Source organism: Mchenga conophoros, linkage group LG7 (genome assembly GCF_057382185.1).
Source record: "Mchenga conophoros isolate Kocher_MC1m ecotype Shallow Benthic linkage group LG7, M_conophoros_male_GT1.1, whole genome shotgun sequence".
Lineage (NCBI taxonomy): Eukaryota > Metazoa > Chordata > Actinopteri > Cichliformes > Cichlidae > Mchenga > Mchenga conophoros.
This window is the reverse complement of record NC_140532.1, coordinates 60829712-60848001: the sequence shown is the minus strand read 5'-3', so window position 1 is coordinate 60848001 and position 18290 is coordinate 60829712. Positions and strand designations below refer to the sequence as shown.

Here is an 18290-nt window from a genome sequence, read left to right as displayed (position 1 = left end):
TGACTGCAGATTTCCCCAACCATATAAACGGTACATTTACAACAGTACATGTGCAGTTTATAAGGTTGGGGAAACCTGCACTCAGCTGAGACTGAAGAAGTTACTCGGATGAGTAACAAATAGGCCTCGGCTGTTTCCCATGATGCACTGAGTATTTCTTCTTTCCCTCTCTCTGTGCTTACGAACCACTCTGCTCTCTGGTTCGGTTTACTTTCCCTCAGCCCAACCAGTTTCAGCAAATTGCTGCCTCTCCCCAAACAGTGTCAAAGGATTCTTCCTGTTAAAAGGGAGTTTTCCTTTCCCACTGTCAAAGTGGGAAAGGAACCACCGTTGGGGTTTTCAGTTTTCTCCGTAATATTGTAGGGTCTTTACAGTATAAAGCGCCTTTAGGCGACTGTTGCTGTGTTTTAGCGCTACATAAATAAAAGTCTACAGTGTACATTTGTGGGCATGGCATGAACTGTGACATACTTGCAGTGCTGACAGATGATTTTCTTGTGCAGTTACAGCAGACTGACTAAAATGGTACACTGTGCAGATGATTAAATGCACTGAGCATAACCAAATGTATCAAGGACAAGGGAGGCTGCTGCAGACGGATAGTTTTTAGCATTTCTTCCAGCAGACAACTTCTCAAATCTGGGTTTTTTTTTTTTTTTTTTTTTTTTTTTTTTTTAAATTAAGGATGACTCCTCCCACAATTTGGACCATTATTTCAGCCTCCAAATTGTTAATTATTAAAAATGATAAATTTCCTGTTAAAGTCACAACGAAAAACAACCTGCTTGATACAATGAAGACAGGAAGGTAATAAGATGAGCTTAATGGGGGGGAACAAAAGCAGCACACAGAAGCACTTGTAGTTCATATCACTTTATCGAGTTCCAAAACAAAACATTCCAGTAGAGTGTGTTTCCATAGGGAAACTTGCCTTTGGCATGGTGCATGTTACACTTTGCAGATAACTTTTCAAACAGAACATGGTTTTTGCAAGAACGCTCCAAGTCAAGAGATTTGTTGGGTTAAAAATAACTTTGTATCCATCAGATACTATTTCACCTATAACTTTAGCCATGCCCACCACAGACAAGACTGTTTCCTGTCTTAGGAGGTGTCAAGAAACAGCCCCTTTAACTCTACCAGAGAAAAAAACCCCAACCCTTTAAACATGGAGTTCTCTTTGCTGCACTACATTTTTTTTTCCTCTAAAACTTACCGTTCTGTGTGGCTCAGACAGCTAGGAAAAATAGACACTATATTCCAAAAATATCTTTACTCAGCAAGCCGCTGTGCTTCAAGTCCTCTGCATACATTTACAATTATAAAACTTACAGCGGAATTGAATATATGCTTGGACAGGACTGATGAATCTAGATTTTTCTCTAGTGTTAACGAGGCCCTGAAACCAACAGAGAATGTCTCCTGGTAACAAATACTGTACCAAAGCCAGATGTAGCATATCCCACAGTTGGCCACAAACTTGCATTAGTGAATGTTCTTTCAATACCATCAAGACATCCTGTAGATTATTTCCCCCTCAATTTATAGGATAGTAGATAGTAGGATGAGTAGGAAATGTGGATTAATCCACCACTGAAGACAGCTGGCTAGCTTATAGTATTGGCTGATAATAACTTAACATATCCAGTTATATATAGATATACATTTAAAATGGAGTGCTTTGAGTGGTCTGTAGGAACAGAAAAGAACTCCATGCTAGTTGTGCCATCAGTACATATGTCGAGTGTTAAAAAACTTTTGTTTTGGTGGGGTGTTTAAAAACCCTGTCACAGTTTGACCAGCAGGGGGCTTTGCTTCCACAGTCCTCTTAGCACTGCGCATCACATGTAACAGGAACGCATCACAGAGCCAGACGGTTGTGCCAGTAAGTTACTAATCAGTTTGAAAATAATGATTCCTTTTAGCCTACATAATATATATATATAGAGAGATTGGAGATGTAACATGGTAAAAAGCAAAAATTAAAAACTGAAATAGCAATTGTCATTAGTATTTCAATAACATTCAATAACAATTGTGTTATTGTGTGGTTTTGTACATTTATGGTTACACTCTCCCCACGTTCTTGCACTTTTACTTCATCTTCAATTTCCCAGAAAGCTCCTCACATGAGTCAAGCATTTTATTATAATCAGCTCAAGTTATGCTATCAGTGGTGATAATCAGGAAGTCAAAGTGTGACACTGTCCTAATCGTAATGCATGTATAAAAAGAATCACCTGATGTATCAATATCAGAAGTTTGAACTCCTTAGAAATCTGCAGCCATGTTCTATTTAAAGGTTTTTTGTGTATTCAGCAATAAATTATAAACTTGAGGCAGAGTAATTTGGATTTGTTGACAACAATAACTCTGAATAACTTTGCCCATATTCTTAAAGCTCACTCAGTAGTGTGAAACCTACTGAAAATCTTTGTCCTGTTTCAGTGTGGGGCAATATTCACAAACAGTTTGCTGGATCAGTGTAGCTTTTATGTCTGACGTTTCCAAAAGACTTCAGGTCTACAAAGAGTTTTTACATTCTTTCATCTTGGCCTTAGTTTCACTGCTCACTTTAGGGCTTGTGCTGATATACCGTAAATATAATCAGAAACTGTATCTAAATAAGGGATCATCTTTGTAGCTTGGAATATTGACACAAATATTAAAAATGAAAAGAAAGTGTAAATGGGTTTTGTTTGTAAAATATGTATAATAAAACAAAAGCAAAGGACAAATACTTCCCTTTGAACACATCCACTTGTGAACACTGTTAGCTTGAGAGATATTCAGACTTGTCTCAGTTTTCTAACACAACAGTCCGGAGCTGGTCCTCCTCGCTCATGCTGATTGTAGCGATAGCACCATCGTTGAATTCAAAGGAAGTCCCACCATCCACCACCATGCAAGCATCCCAACAGCGGGAGCGGACACACAACCTGAAGGCAGAAAAGAAGGAAAAAAACCCAAAACGATCAAAGGCTTCAGTTACAGCACAGACTCATCGACGTTGTGCTCTGCCTGAGACTGGTGATCACCACTGACTTTGTGGCAAAGCCTCTCTGTCGACTGCTGGAGAAGACCCTGTTCACGATGGGCTCCCTGACGCTGTAGAACAAACGGCTGTCATCTGGGCTGAACACCAGAGACTTGTTGTATTCCTCTGTAACTGATCACACAGGTGCAAGAGCAAGATAAAAAAGGCTATAAAACTACACAACAATAATGACAAGAGAAATAGGAGCTCACCTTTTTCAATTAATTCTTGGTTAAGGGGGATATCCAGACCTGACTGGGATTTCCCTGGAAGAAAATAAAAAGGCATTTAGGAAACAAATTGGGTTTTATGCATGCAAGGACCAGTTACAATCTACAGTTCCAGAACAGTACAATAGAGGCCAAATATTATCTAATACATTTTGGATTCCAGGTAAGTGGGATCACTGCAGTTTGTTAACTTTTGTTTTGAAAATTTGGGAAGTTTAGCATTAACCTTACTGGGTGTGTTACAGTTTAAGTCAGCGTTCCCTAACCCCCGGGCCGGTCCGTGAGTCGTTTGGTACCGGGCCGCGAGAGTTGCGGCTCAGGTGTGAAATGTATGGTTTTCAGGGTTTTTATCGGTTTTCAGCGTTATTTTGTTATCGCTTTTATCGTTAACTCAGTTTTCCTGGGTCTTTTCACGTGTGTTATGAATAAATCTTCTTTTTTCGGTACTGGTACTAGTTTTATTTTGTTGTATTTATCCGCGACACCTTAAAGGCCGGTCCGTGAAAATATTGTCGGGCATAAACTGGTCCGCGGCGCAAAAAAGGTTGGGGAACGCTGGTTTAAGTGAAAGGTCCTCAGGATTACTAATAAAATAATACCAGGTTTTATTCTTTTTCTCCCCTCTTAATCCACATGCTGGTGGAAAGTGGACCTTTTGTACCTCCCCTTATTTTCTGTCATGAATGCTGTTCCAGTGGTGGACACCAGAGTTATTAGAGTTTTTCATTTTCATATTTTATTGCTTTTAATTGAATTTAGTTTCAGTCAGCTCCAGAGTGGAATGTTTAGTTTTATTTGTTTCAGTGTCTTTTAAATTATTATTCTATGAAGTGGAGAGTCAGAGGCAACATTTCTTGTAGGCAGGCAAGTACCAATAGAATCTTTACCAGACTAACACATACTAAAACTGAGGCTCTTTCCTTTAACAACATCATTTCAGTTGGTTTTAGCGTCAGTCTAGTTTTTATTTTCCATTTTTATTTTTATTTTTTATCTTAGTTAACAATAATAATAACCTTGGGTGGATACTCAGTGTTACCCCTGTCCACAGCTTTAAGTTATGAGGTAAGTGTATGTGCTTTAGCCCTAAAAACTCCAGACAATTTAGTATGTATGGATCTGTTTGACACTAGAATGTGCAGTATGTTTACCTCAGGCACACAGCTCTGGGTAATGTTACACCCACCTGCTGTTTAAAGCTCCTGCTTACAAGGGTCAACTATTCAGAAAAAGATGGTTAAAGGGAAGGGTGGCTTTAGCAGCAGAACTGCCAAGGGGTCATTAAAAAACAAAAATCATATAACTCTAAATAAATAGATAAAATCTGAACTTCATATTTAATCAGTTTGTGATAAATAAATTTTAAAAAATCATCAATATATCATTACAGTTTTATTCATCACAGTGAATTTTGGGGTGTGTCAGAGCAGTGGGGAAACCATAGCTGAATTGAGGAGGTGAAGGGCTTCAGACCGAGTGGTTGACAGTGAGTAAGAGAGCGGCTGCATCGGGCAAATAAAGAAAGTGGTCTTTTTCTTTTTCAAATATACACAAATTGTTTAGATTGACAACCAGGCAAATGGAACTACTCATTCTTCTTGAGAGTTTAGGTGTTACTATTTTGCTGCATTTGCTGATAAGGAACATTAAGACAGACACATCTTGCAAGTCTCTGCCTGCTACTCTGCAAAGTTATGATGATATCTGCGTAGGGATGGGTATCGAAAACCGGTTCTTGTTGAGAACCAGTTCCCACTGTTTCAATTCCTTGGAATTGTTTGCCATTTTTGCAAACGCTTCCCTTATCGATTCCAGTCGCCCCGAATGACGTCACCACGTTGCGGAGCGTCATTTACCTGGCAGGAAACACGGCGCCTAAGCAGCTCAGACGCTCAAAAGTTTGATTATACTTTACGAGAACGGATGACAACAGGGCAACTTGCAATACTTGCAAAGTAGATATTTCATTTAAGGGAGGAAACACTACGAATATGCAAAAGCATTTGCTCACAAAACACGCAATGACCTTAAATGAATGTCGTGTTTTTAATGCCGCTTGACTCGTGAATCTCAACCCAGCAGCAGCGGTAACGTTTGCACGTCCTCTCCCGTTAATGCGGCAGGTAAATAATCAACTAACAGTGCATATTATGTTAGCGCGTTCTGCCTTATTACAAAACCTGCCATTACTGTGCATTTAGGTGACCATGATGAGAGAGACAGAGTCTGGCTCAGATGTTTGCAGTTCTCGCTGCAGTCTACCGTTACCGTCTCCTTTCAGGCCAGGATAGACGAATGTCACCGAGCAGTGACTTAAGTTTGTGGTAAAAGGCTTGCACCCATTTGCCACAGCAGATGTCCCCGATTTTCGGTAAGTGAATGTATTTAATTGTAGGCAGGGACATTACTGGATATTCTTGTGTAATTGCTACAGAATAATTTATGTTATACTTTGTTATTGCTACAGAAGAATATTTATTTTATTATTTTACATTTACAATTTTTTCCCCAGGGACCTTGTGACACCACATTGAAGAGCCATAGGCTGGATCTCTTAAGATCTCACTGTTGGGTTTGTAAGGCCATGTTACTCCTAAATTTCTATCTTGTTCAAAGAGAAGATAAAAAACAAAGTTCTAAGCTAATCGACCTTAGTGTTCTCCTTTTTAAAAAGAATCGATAAGAGAATCGATAAAGAATCGAATCGTTAAACAGAATCGAAAATGGAATCGGAATCGTGAAAATCTTATCAATACCCATCCCTATATCTGCGGGTCTTGCACCTCAAAATTTGCACATGTACAGTACGTACCAATTTTTAGAACTTCTTCCACTGCTTGTTCAGCAAGTTTATTGATGTTGTATGACCTGTGGAGCACAAGAGAGAAGCTTGTGAGGGAGCTGACAAGTGTAAAGACACGATTCTTTTCATTCTTATTTGTAAGGCAATATCATGCTTTACATCAATGGCTTTCATAATTTATAGGAAAAATAAAACGTGACAAAAATAAAACAATGTCTAAGTAAAGAATCAGCATTTTTAGTAATAAATCACAGCTGGGCCAATATAAATTTTATATCTATCTGTGTGTGTTTAAGTCTTGCCTGCATCTCCTTTCAATGTTAGGTGAAGTTTAATAATATTAATCTGAATATTAAAAGCTCTTCATGGACCAACCAAAAATGAATCAAGTGTTTGGAGCCAACTAAGAGAAATTTACTTAAGTTTGGTTGATCCACACAACGTGATAAAGGCCCACTGGCTATTATTACTGTGCAGCTGTGCTCATACAGATGTTACAACCTAGGTTTTTCCAGTGACTTGAAACTTTTCCCATCACATCACACTTTTTACAGTCCAGTAAGAATTTGCTCACTTATGTGAAGAGACTATGAACCTATGAGGTTCATTTGCACCTGACTCAAGCATCAAAGCTTTAAATGGTGCAGGAAGAGCTATTCCTGGTGCAGGAAGGTGATTAGGAACTACTTTTTTAAACATTTAAAGTTGTTTTGTGTACCAGGCTTTGGATCCTGTTCCTGTGCATATGTTCAGTCCAGAACTCTTTTGTTTTTCCCATGGGCCATCATCCACGGAGATCTCGTAGTAGGAAGCCCTATGGAGCAAGAGGTTAACATGGGGTTTGAAGGATTTTAACTTCACCCTGTGGTGGACAGAGATTTTTCCTGATGAGTGCTGGAAAAGCATGCAGCATGCCAGTGAAGGGACTGAGGATTTATGAAAATTACAATATGCAAACATGCTTAGATGGGAGTAAGAATCTGTTTCCGTGATTAAGGTACCTGGAAGACAGAGATTCTCCAATGAAGATTTCATTTAAGCTTCTAACAGGGAGAAGGCTAGGCTTGTGGAAGGTCTCATGTAGTGTTCCTGTCCCTAGAAAGAGTAATTGAATTGGGAAAAGGACGCAGGGAAAGAAATCAAGAAAACATCAATATAACTCCAATCTCACGCCATGTTTGCACAAACTCAGGATTGAGTGACACTGGAGAAAAGAGACTGGATCAGACAAGCATGCTGAGTGGGTCGTACTGTTTAAGTTGTCCATGGAGGTGAAGCGGTGAGCTTGGTTGTGCTGCTCCAGGCTGAGCTGCTGTTCGTGGAGGTCCACTGGATTGGGATTTATTCCTGTTCCCTCTAAGTGCAGACGGATCCTCTGACGCCACAGCCACCTGAAGACAGCCAGGGAAATGTAAGGGGACGAGATCTGCAGTCTCAAGAGGCGTTAGCCTTGTGTCTGCGCCATTTCTCCATTTTCTATATTTGTCTCCGAATCCTCTTTAAACCACTTTTATGAGAAGAGGAGGTCTACTTTGAAACATAACTACAGAATCTGAGGAAATAAAACGGTGACACTAAGACAGCATCCCAAATATCACCATATTCATTTTTACTGGACACTTTTACCAAAACTCTTGACAGTGGGCAGCAGTGAACTCTAGTAGCAGGACAGTGTAAATGGATTTAGGATATCCGACTGAGTTTGACGACACAGCTTTGGGGTGTTAGACATCATGTGACTTTTCCCCAGACACACAGATTTAAACTCCTGAACTCTAAGCTAATGACATGTCAACAACTCCATGGTGTTCAGTACGCTGTAGCCAGCAGCAAAGAGTTATGGACTATTTTCTGTACAACTTTGAACATAAAATAATCCACTGGTATTAGTTAATAACATAATGCAGTTGTCAGGGCCTTCAATACAGACACAATGATACAATTTTGCATTTTTACCTCGCAGAACCACAGTACATTTTAAATCAAACATGTTATTAAAGTGCAGAGTTTTCACTTTAACTCAAGGTACTTTACACTTTAACAAAAGGTATTGCATTAACTGTTTAACTACACTCATTTCATACACATTCCCCCATTTCCATTGGTAAGTTACCTGATTTAAAAGCAACTGTGGTTGTGCACAGAGGCAAAACTGCAAAAATTCAGCCCCTGTCCAAATACTTATGGACCATAACTGTAGATTGTCACTACTGAGCCAGAAAAAGCTGCTAACATTGAGGAAGGCGTGAGAGCAGTCAGCATTTGTAGATAAAAATACACACCTGAACTCACCACGGCACAGCTTCTCCAGTGCCTCTGGGAAGGCACGAGTGTATCGCACAGGCAGGCACAGATGACCTTCTGACCTTCAGTAGAAAGACAAAACTTCAATATACTCACCTGGAAATGTTAACCAGCAATCGGCTGGCTTAATCCCATGAAAAATTCAACTTATTTAAATACTTACACACCACTGCACTGAGAAATTTACATTAATGACTTATTGAGTTTTTCAATAAAACACACAGTCTTTATTATTGTGGGCTTACTATGCTTTACATTTACTTTCTGTTGTGTATATATACACTGTTCCAACAGTGGATGTGGCCAAAATTTCAAAGAATGAAGTCAGTGTACTTGCAAATAATTATTGCGAGCTAAAAAATTCATGGCTGTTCTAAATACTCATTTTCAGACAGTTTTCCCTTCTTCTGGCTCTGCGACAGTGAAGAGCCCCAATACATGTAAGACAGAGGATGAACTAAAGGGGCGGATGAAGGTCCAGCATAACGATAAAGATCGTCTCCAGACCATGCAGCACTAGTGCTGGAGGACAAAACGATCACGCTATTTTAAAAATGTTGATGACAATGATAAATTCAATCAATACACATGGCTTATCGGGCCAATAGATGTTCTCCCTCTCAACCCTGGTACCAGGGGCAATGGGGTTCAACAGGTTAACGTGGCTATAATACCCAACAAGTAATACCAAAAAGCCAGCTGCTCAGGAAGAGATAATACAGGTCGCAAAAAGGCAAAAGTGCAGAAGTCGTTTCCTCCATTTAGACTGAGCGCAGATGGACAGGTTAAAAAAGACACAGCGCCGACAGGTCCTGACAAGTTCAGTAAAATGACACACCTCTTTTATTACTTTCAAAAATATGCAAAAGAATGTCTATTAAACTTCAAACTGTGAACAGGCTAGTCTTATTAATTGGAGGTACAGGTGCAATTATTCAGATACAATACATTAGTTTCTATTTCTATTTACATTTACATTCTATTTACATTTTTTTATGCCTGCACTGTTAAACAGTACAGCACAGTGTTATACTGCCAGTTAATTTGAGTTAATTGTATTTTTTAATGCATGTAAACCAGTAATTTCCCCATGTTTCAGGTAATTGTAGCCTATTAGTTATTAATACTTTTTCTTCAACTTTCAATTTGTATTAAAACAAACAGCTAGCTTAGAATACTAACATGTACCTACATCTATATCAATAATTACCAAAATTGTTTAATATAGAAAAAAAACATTAATAGTGATAATAATTTGGTCTACATTGCCCAGCTCTATGCAGAACTAGCCCAACAACAAAAATATGGAGTTGTACACTAACATAATAGGTCCACTTTAATTTAACAATACAATTCATATCCAACAATGGTCTGTTCTGTGCTTTACCTTTCAGGGTCTGTGTTAACTCCAACGACTGGTTTGTCTTTGCTAAAAACCTTACTGGCCACAAGTAGCATTGTTCCATCACCTAATAAACAAAAACAAAAAAACCCCCACACAATTCCAGTTACTGAACTTGGATTTTGTTAAAGAACAAAGAGAGTGAAAGACAAGGAAGAACCTTTTATTCTGTGGTTATTACATTAACAGAATATATACTGGTAATGACCATATAAGCCATATATTATTGATGTTCTACATTTACAATGAATTACTGTCCCAAGCAGACAGCTTTGTTGTACAAATGATACCTAGGATGACAAAATATTCCTACCTCCAGCAGAGATAATGGTATCTGCCCACCGCACTACATCTTCATTGTATTCTCCTCTTTTTACCACTTGTACAGTAATGCCTTCTCTCCTGAAAACAAACAGAATACAAAGAGAGTCCCAGCTGCAAGCACTTCCCATTTCTCTAAGAAACATTGCTGTTGGACGGTATCTTACTGCAGGCTCTTCACAATGTGCTCCACGTTGCTAGTGTGGATGTTGTGTCTTTCCAGAAGGCCATTGTAGCTGGAGCCCTTCATAGCAAGCTGTAGAACACAGATTAAGTAAAACACTGGGTGAAGGGTAGAATGTAAAGTGGCGTGTTTGCTTTGTGGTAGTCACATGAATGCAGTCTTACCAACTGCTTTAGATCTTCTTCAGAAACTCCTGCATAGCGATACCGCTGCTGTTCAAACTCATACCGCGTAGTCTTTGTGACCACTGCTACCTTTTCTGGTTTGAACCCAGCTTTCGGTTGTGGTGATGCGCTGCACAGTGAAGCGTGGAGGGGGCGAAGAGTGTTTCCATACAGCAGGCTGATGGCTCGACTCCCGTGGCACAGCACCGAACGGCGAGCCATCCTTATTAAATGAACCTACAACCAAAAACTTCACAAAGGTCCGGTTAGAGTTACTCAGGGTCCTGCGTAGTGCAGCTGTTAGGGAGCGCACATACTGACTCCTGTCAGTACTCGACAGATGTTTCACAGTCAAGTGAGATCCACGCGCACACAGCTGTCAAGGACGGTCACCACCACGCTCGCTCCGTGTTGCAAGATGAAGACGTTAAGATTTAACTGTCCGAGTAAAGTATCTCCTCAGAACAGCACTAAAACGCCAAGAACAGCAGTAACCTTGCTGCTAACTAGTGATTCTTCTAACCATATTTGGCAGAACCGGACTTTTCCAGCTGAGCTTAACAAGCTAAAAGTAGCTAGCAGCTTGTTCACAAGTCGTTAGCCTGTCTGCCTATCACATCTTTTTCACTGGGCTAACTGTTGTCGCACGCCACAGTCAAGCCGTGCTACGCTCCAAAGCTCCTTAAACACGAGATAACACCCATAAGAAGGTGAATAATACGCGACAACATAGAAAACAGTGGAAGCACAAACCATGCAACCGGGCACGTACTCAGGCTGTACGTGCGTGCGTGCGTACGTAACGTAGCATCTCATTGGCTGGTCGAAGGGCCTTGGTCCAGCTGGAGGCGGGTCTGCCCTGGGACAAAAAACAAACAAACGGATTTCTTGGTGTAAGCGCCCCAGCATGAATGATCAGTCCAAACAGAACAGACACACACTCTAGCTACCAGCAGTGGCTCATTGTCAAAGCAGCTATTTATTTGACTATAATCTCTCTCTAATTATGTCAATATGTAATTATGTTTAGTAATTTGATTGGGCAATTAATTGTGAGTACTGAAAATGACCAATGGTCAATGCTTAATCTGCAGGATTTATGGTCCCCCAAAATTGTCCGTCTTCGTACACTTTTCGGTCAGACAGACAGGGGAGAGGGGCTCTCACCCACATGCGACGCGCTGCAGTGCCTTGAAGCAGAAATCAAGACGTGCACGACCGGGTGTTGTGCCAAAAAGTGATCGGCTGACAAAAACTGATTTCCTGTATTTGCCCAAAATTGATTGACTGCTTTCTTACATTTGCACAATATCTCTAGAATCAGAGTGACGCTAAAAAAAAAAATCATTTATGCATTTATTACTTCTAGGCTGGACTAGTGTAATTCATTATTATCAGGAGGTCCTAAAAACTCACTGAAAAGCCTTGAGTTGACCCAAAATGCTACAGCAAGAGTAGTGACAGGGACTGGAAAGAAAGAGCATATTTCTCCTGTATTGGCTTCCCTTCAGCTCCCTGTTAAATCCAGAATTTAATTCAAAATCCTGCTCCTCACATACAAGGTCTTAAATAATTAGGCCCATCTTATCTTAATGACCTTATAGTACCATATCACCACATTAGAGCACTTCGCCGTCACACTGCAGGCTTCTTGTTCCTAGAGTATTTAAAAGTAGAATGGGAGGGAGAGCCTTCAGTTTTCAGGTCCCTCTTCTATGAACCAGCTTCCAGTTTGATTCGGGACACAGACACTATCTCTACTTTTAAGATTAGGCTTAAAACTTTGGGCTACCCTTAATAATGCTGCAATAGGCTGCTGGGGGATTCCCATGATGCACTGAGTATTTCTTTGTCAGTCACCTTTATCACTCACTTTGTTACCTCTCTGTACTGAATCACACTTGTTATCAATCTCTGGCTGTCTTCCACTGCATGCATTTTGTCCTGCTTCCTTCTCTCACCCCAACTGTTTGCGGCAGATGGCCGCCCCTCACTGAGCCTGGTTCTTCCGGATGTTTCTTCCTGTTAAAAGGGAGTTTTTCCTTCCACTGTTGCTAAAGTGCTTGCTCATACGGGGTCATATGATTGTTGGGTTTTTCTCTGTATGTATTATTGCAGGGTCTACCTTACAATATAAAGCACCTTGAGGTGACAGTTGTTGTGATTTGCTGCTGCATAAATAGTCAAATCTAATCAATTTATTTATATAGCACTTTTCACAGGATAAAAACCATTAATTTTTTTATAAAAAATAAAACTGAATTGAATTCAATTGGATCTTGAGAGTGGACTAAAATTTTGTTTTACACATTTGTATAATGTATAATTTTTGTATAATTGTTCTGTATAATTTTGTATAATGATAAGCATCTTATCTGGTCTATAGATTGAGATCACTTGATGCCAGATATGAGTGGGGGATCTCAAAACAGCACTGTAGGTGATGTCAGTTGTTCTAGTAAGCCAAGCCCTCTGTTCATTGATTGTTCACAGACAACATAGATCGCCTGTCTCACTCTACGAAGGGGTATGATTGCGACATCAAGAAAAAAAATATTATTGATCATTTTGAGAATAATTTTGATGTTCTGAAACAGCGTAGCACATTTTGAATTGCATCAGAATAATTCATACACTATGAAAGGTCAGTCTGACCGGATAGTAAATGGACTGTGGACCTCCATTATGATGCGACGCTCAGAGAAGATATGACCCTGCTGGGTGGGGTCCACGATGTGATGTTCCTTTAACTCTAATGATCTATTACGATCATTCTTTAAATGAACCTGAATGCACAAAAACACATAAAGCATATAACTACTCATCGACAGCAACATCATATTATATCATATCTACACCCTACCAGCTACACATGACTGAAGCCCCCAAGCCCCAGAGTACAAATGATTTCGAAATCACTAAGTAAAAAACTTGAGGACTCTGCTTCTTCTTGCAGTCTACAGAAGCACAAGAATGGCACCAAGCAGTTAGTCTTCTGTCAGCATTGGAAGATGAACTCAAATTGATTAGTAAAGGTAACCGAGGTAAAAGTGTATACATTCTCCATAACAAAACAATTATTTCTGTAATACTATAACAAATTTAGACTAAGACAATAAGATTCAGACTTAAAAAGTAGATAATAATGACTATAATTATTCTCTTTTTTAATTTAATTTTTTTATAGCTAGAACATGGTATTATTTGATATTGGGGTTTTAAGTTTTAGAACACCCCAATATTTCCAAATTTTTATTGAAAATTATGCAGTTTGTCTCATTGCACTCTGAAATGAAAGCATAGTACAAATAAGCAATTGGAGTAAAAAAAACAAACAAATCATGGAATCGATTTAGAGACATTAAACCTCCATGTTTGACATTTGACGCCACACACTGTGGAACCATCCTTTCGCCTACTCTATGCTGTACAAAGATCCTGTGTGATGAACTGAAGATTTCAAATTTTGATTCAGTCTTCAGAAGTCCACTGGTGGTGGTACATGGCCCAGGCAAGCTTATCTGTCTTATTCTGACGTCTTAGCAATGGCTTTCTAGCTGCAACTCGTCCTGTCAAGCTTGAAGTCTTCCCTTCACAGTTGAAACTGAGATTTGTTTACTACAATCACTATTAAGCTGTGCTTGAAGCTGTTGTCCTGTATATTAGCTATCATGCAAGCTGTTGCGTGAAGGAATCTACTGGACTATCCGGTTACATCAGGCTCTTTATGTACAGTTACAACAATGTTTGTTCTTATTTGGTGTCTTTTCTAAGGGCTTTTTAAATGTAGTATTTTACTTTAGTAGAAAATTTGTGTCTGATTAATTAAAATCTTAAGATCTGAAGATGAAATCAACTGAATGCAATCTGCTGTAGACACCAGAATGTTAAACAGTTATTGACAATATACTGCAGAATGCGGTATGTTGATACCAGCTGAAGTCTGCTCATGCAGAGAAGGTAACATGTTAAAGTAGCACCCATACGAAAGCGAAGAGAACTGTAAACATAACTTCCTGTATGTCAGGAAGTCACTGACGGCACTTAGTTCCTCTTTCAGGGTGTGAAACTGTTGCTGTTGTTGAATCTGGAAACATTTGTATATTTGTCTCCAGCCAGAAGATCTGCATCGCTTATCATAGATGAAAGACGCATCAGCCAACATGGCTCAGGGGGAGCTCAGAGAGTCTGCCCTTACGATCGAGAGCCTCACTGCGCAGCTAGTTGATCTGCAGAAGGAGGTTGGCTTTTTATCTTACGTATAAGGCTTTAATTTCTGTCAGCCAAAATGCCTGTGTTTCTTAGTTCTAAGTGTGAGTACAGACCATGGTTCCATTACAGGAAGGATGTTAAATGATCTGAGTTTAGAAATAAACTGAGCTGATTAACATTGATGGTGAGTTTGCAGTTCCATAAGGGATGATCAGAGTAGTGTTCTACATATGTTCACCCTGAGTTAAGTGCATGCATGAGTAGGGAAAGAGAATTCAGGAAGCTATTAATAGATGAAACTTTGATATGATATTCAGAGAGATTTTTTTAATGCTCTTCATTTACAATTTCAATACAATAATACATATTCCAATGTCGCAAGAATGTATAGACTTGTAGAGCAATAGGTGTTTGCCTCAATGTTTCTTAATTTAGAAGATTGATGTCATATAATGACTGTCTCGATAGCTATCAGTATGAGTTTTTACAACTGTCTTCTATACATTGACATAATAGCTGCAGAAGTTTAGAGACATAAATACTGATCATGTCAGAACTCTATTTTTTACTGTAGCCCATCCAATCCTATGACATTTTTAAGATGTCATGAAAAAAATGATGTCAAAATATAACTTACATGCCAAAGAATCTGGCTCTACAAAACTACCTGTGTTTAAAGTTAAAGTAAAAAAAACCCAAAAAACCCCAACATCCTAACTTACTTACATTTCAATACTGATTAGTATTAACCTAAATCCTAAAGAAAAATTTACCAAATACATTTGAACAATGCTGTCACGCAGATCACAAAGCTAACAAAATTAAAGCACTGCTGAATGACACTGTGGACTTGCTTGTTCACCTCTGTCTTCTTTGCAAATATTGAGACTCATGGTTGGCGTGAACGTATAGCAGAGCTGGAGGCAGCATTGGTAAAGGAAAAAAATACGAGCCGCAAAATGCTAGCAGACAAAGAACGTGAGGTGGCTGAGATCCAAGCAAAGATGCAGCAGCAACTTCATGAGTATGAGGAGTTGTTTGATGTTAAACTTGCCCTGGACATGGAGATAAACATCTATCGTAAGCTTCTGGAAGGAGAAGAAGAAAGGTGAGGAAACAAAAATTTTGGCTCATCTTTTGACATCCCTTCTGAAAAGCTTTGATAACGCAGAACTCTTTAACTTTGCTTTTCTTTAGGCTAAAGCTGTCTCAAAGTCCTTCATCTCATGAAACCATGTCTCGAGGCTCATCCAGCAGTGGAAGTGTGTGCACCACTCAGGGAAAGCGGAAGCGTGTTGACATAGGGGAACAAAACGCCAGCAGCTCAATGTCAAAAGTGCACACTGCCTCAGCCACAGGACCCATCTATACTGACGAGATTGACAGAGGTGGCAAATTCATCTGCCTTCAAAACAGTGGAACTGAGGCAAGTTTGACATGATTCATGTCACTTCAAATGTATGTGGATTTCTAGAATAATTTTTGTGTATCAGACTTTCAAACTAAAACTATGTATGTGACAAGTCTAGTATTCTGGGTCACACTTGTTGGGATTTGGTACAGTTTAACAAAATACAAGTTTTTGAAAAAATGAATGTTTCCGATGTGTGCTATAAAACAGTTTGATTATAGATTTGGTTGATTTCGCAGAGAGCGCCTCACACCGCCAAGACAGCCTGCTTAATCATGTGACTTGGCTGCACCAACCACTCCTCATTACTATCATCTCTGAGCCCATCCACTCTGCTGCCAACTGTAACACAAAAACTATTTTTCTATCTTTTGTAGTAAATTTCAGCAAAAATGCATAACTGTGTGTTAAAACTGCATTAATGTTTTTCTGTAGGTATTCATGTGAACAACCAAAAATCAAACAGAACTGTATTTCTGAACTTTCTTTCTTGAATCTGTATTTAAATCTTAACATTTTCTCTTTTCGTGTCATTTTATTTTTGTTGACTTTTTTACAGTTACAGAAAAGCCACAAGTGGTTCATTTTTTTCTGGTCTGGTAAGCTGTAAAGGTTCTATATCATCCTGTTAAACTAAAACAGGGAATCAAAGGATCTTAGTTGCCCCGAACTACATGATTGTTGATGAATATATATTGATTGTTAATAAGGAAGTAAGGGCAGTGTGTTGCAACTGTTACAACTCTTTTCGTATAGAATGAAAACTGACTTTAGTCACTCCTGTGTTAGTACTGGGTGGTAAATGATTGGATCTAAGACACTATGAACATTCACTGAAAGCAAAAGCTTGCATTTTTAAACAGTATGACTCATTTCTGTGAATTAGTGTGTTGTGTATACAAATGCCACTGTATACACAGATGACTTAATTGTGATTGTATGTAAGTTTTTGATTATGAAAAAGCATCACTTTAACTGTTTTTTAAAAATATTTAAAGTACTTTCTGTGTGATATTTTGCATGCTATGGGTATATATCTCAATAAATTTATTCCCGAACTTACATTTGTCTGTATATATTTCAATTCAATTTTATTTTTATTCAATTCAATATTTGATGTCTTCAGTATGTATATACAATGTAAAAAGTAGCAAAAATAATTAAAAAACATTACATGAGAAGGTGGACACACTTTCTCATGCGATGTTTTTTAAATACATTAATGTAATGTAAATACATTACATGTTAAAGAAGTGGTGGTTAAAATGGTGGTTAAAGAAGTTTGTCGTGTTTGAGTGGTGGTGGGGACCAGTTTGTGGCATAATTTGCATAGTACAGTTTTCTGGGCCGTGTCAGACTTTTCATGACCAAACCATGTCCATGCTACAGAGGTAGCGCCTGGTTTAACAACAAGGTCCTCGACCGACTTGTTTTGACTGGTCCTTCTGCTTGGAGCTAGCTGGTTCTGCCTCATCCTTGCTGGCCATGCTGGTATTCTCTGTGCCTTCATCTGCATGGTGACTGTAAGCGCCATTTTATAGTTACTTGATGTTTTTATTTGAGGTCATTTGTTTGCTGCATATTCTGAAATTTTATGTTTGAGAATAATATATATCATTTCAGTTTATTTTGAAAAGTCTCAACAGAAACTTGAGCTTTATTGTGAAAGGTTTATGTGGAAAATAAACAAGCGGATGGTGGAGCCATACAATGGTTTTACCGTCATTGTTGGTAACGAAAGTACGCGTAAAAACAGTCGCTTGTCCGTCCATAGTATGGTTATTGTAAGTATAAGAGAAGGAGAGAACTTTAAGAAATAAAATAGCAACTACAGTGACCATCAAAACCATGAAAAAAATATTGCCATAAACAGTTTATTTTGCAACACCACAAAACAAACAATAGCGTATACAGGGTTCGTACGGATGCTTGAAATTAGGGCTGGGCGATATGGCCTAAAATTCATATCGCATATAATTTGAAGCATGTGCGGTAACGATATATATCACGATATATTCTTTTCTTCTGTATAATGTATTTTCCACACTATAAGGCACACTTAAAATCCTTTAATTTTCTCAAAAATCGAGAGTGTCTCAACATGTCTCAACTCTGTATATTTTTATGTATTTTATTTATTTACTCTATTTAATTTGTAAAATATGTGTACACACACACACACACACACACACACACACACACACACACACACACACACACGT

At 38.8% G+C, this 18290-nt stretch overlaps 2 protein-coding genes across 3 annotated transcripts; one reads left to right on the top strand and one right to left on the bottom strand.

The window, feature by feature from the left end:
- Positions 1–405: 405 nt before the first annotated feature.
- On the bottom strand, positions 406–11229 carry nadk2 (NAD kinase 2, mitochondrial). Of its 2 annotated transcripts, none has more exons than XM_085280565.1 (12): positions 10446–11229; positions 10265–10353; positions 10090–10178; positions 9762–9843; positions 8353–8436; positions 7322–7461; positions 7072–7165; positions 6789–6932; positions 6080–6135; positions 3250–3303; positions 3046–3169; positions 406–2939 (listed from the first exon to the last, which is right to left on the bottom strand). In XM_085280565.1, the coding sequence occupies exons 1-12, from the start codon at positions 10665–10667 to the stop codon at positions 2801–2803; spliced, it is 1317 nt and encodes a 438-aa protein (XP_085136691.1). In that variant the 5' UTR covers positions 10668–11229; the 3' UTR covers positions 406–2800. The 2 variants fall into 2 exon arrangements, with proteins under 2 accessions (XP_085136691.1, XP_085136692.1); XM_085280566.1 differs by having other exon boundaries at positions 705–2939; positions 6789–6884.
- A 3286-nt stretch (positions 11230–14515) lies between these two features.
- On the top strand, positions 14516–17130 carry LOC146571392 (lamin-B1.S-like). Its single transcript, XM_085280564.1, has 4 exons — positions 14516–14686; positions 15545–15765; positions 15855–16083; positions 16308–17130. Exons 1-4 carry the CDS (start codon positions 14588–14590, stop codon positions 16347–16349), a joined length of 591 nt encoding a protein of 196 aa, XP_085136690.1. The 5' UTR covers positions 14516–14587; the 3' UTR covers positions 16350–17130.
- The last annotated feature ends 1160 nt before the right edge of the window (positions 17131–18290 follow it).

What these genes read in the sequence shown, in the direction of transcription:
- nadk2 (XM_085280565.1), bottom strand. Translation starts at nt 10,667, where the DNA reads ATGGCTCGCCGTTCGGTGCTGTGCCACGGGAGTCGAGCCATCAGCCTG. An exon ending in AAGAAGATCTAAAGCAGTTG is followed by an intron (nt 10,354 to 10,445) that starts GTAAGACTGCAT and finishes TGTGTTCTACAG; the next exon opens with CTTGCTATGAAGGGCTCCAG. An exon ending in CTGTGCCGTGGTGAGTTCAG is followed by an intron (nt 7,462 to 8,352) that starts GTGTGTATTTTT and finishes GGCTGTCTTCAG; the next exon opens with GTGGCTGTGGCGTCAGAGGA.
- LOC146571392 (XM_085280564.1), top strand. Translation starts at nt 14,588, where the DNA reads ATGAAAGACGCATCAGCCAACATGGCTCAGGGGGAGCTCAGAGAGTCT. An exon ending in TAGTTGATCTGCAGAAGGAG is followed by an intron (nt 14,687 to 15,544) that starts GTTGGCTTTTTA and finishes GCAAATATTGAG; the next exon opens with ACTCATGGTTGGCGTGAACG. An exon ending in CTGGAAGGAGAAGAAGAAAG is followed by an intron (nt 15,766 to 15,854) that starts GTGAGGAAACAA and finishes GCTTTTCTTTAG; the next exon opens with GCTAAAGCTGTCTCAAAGTC.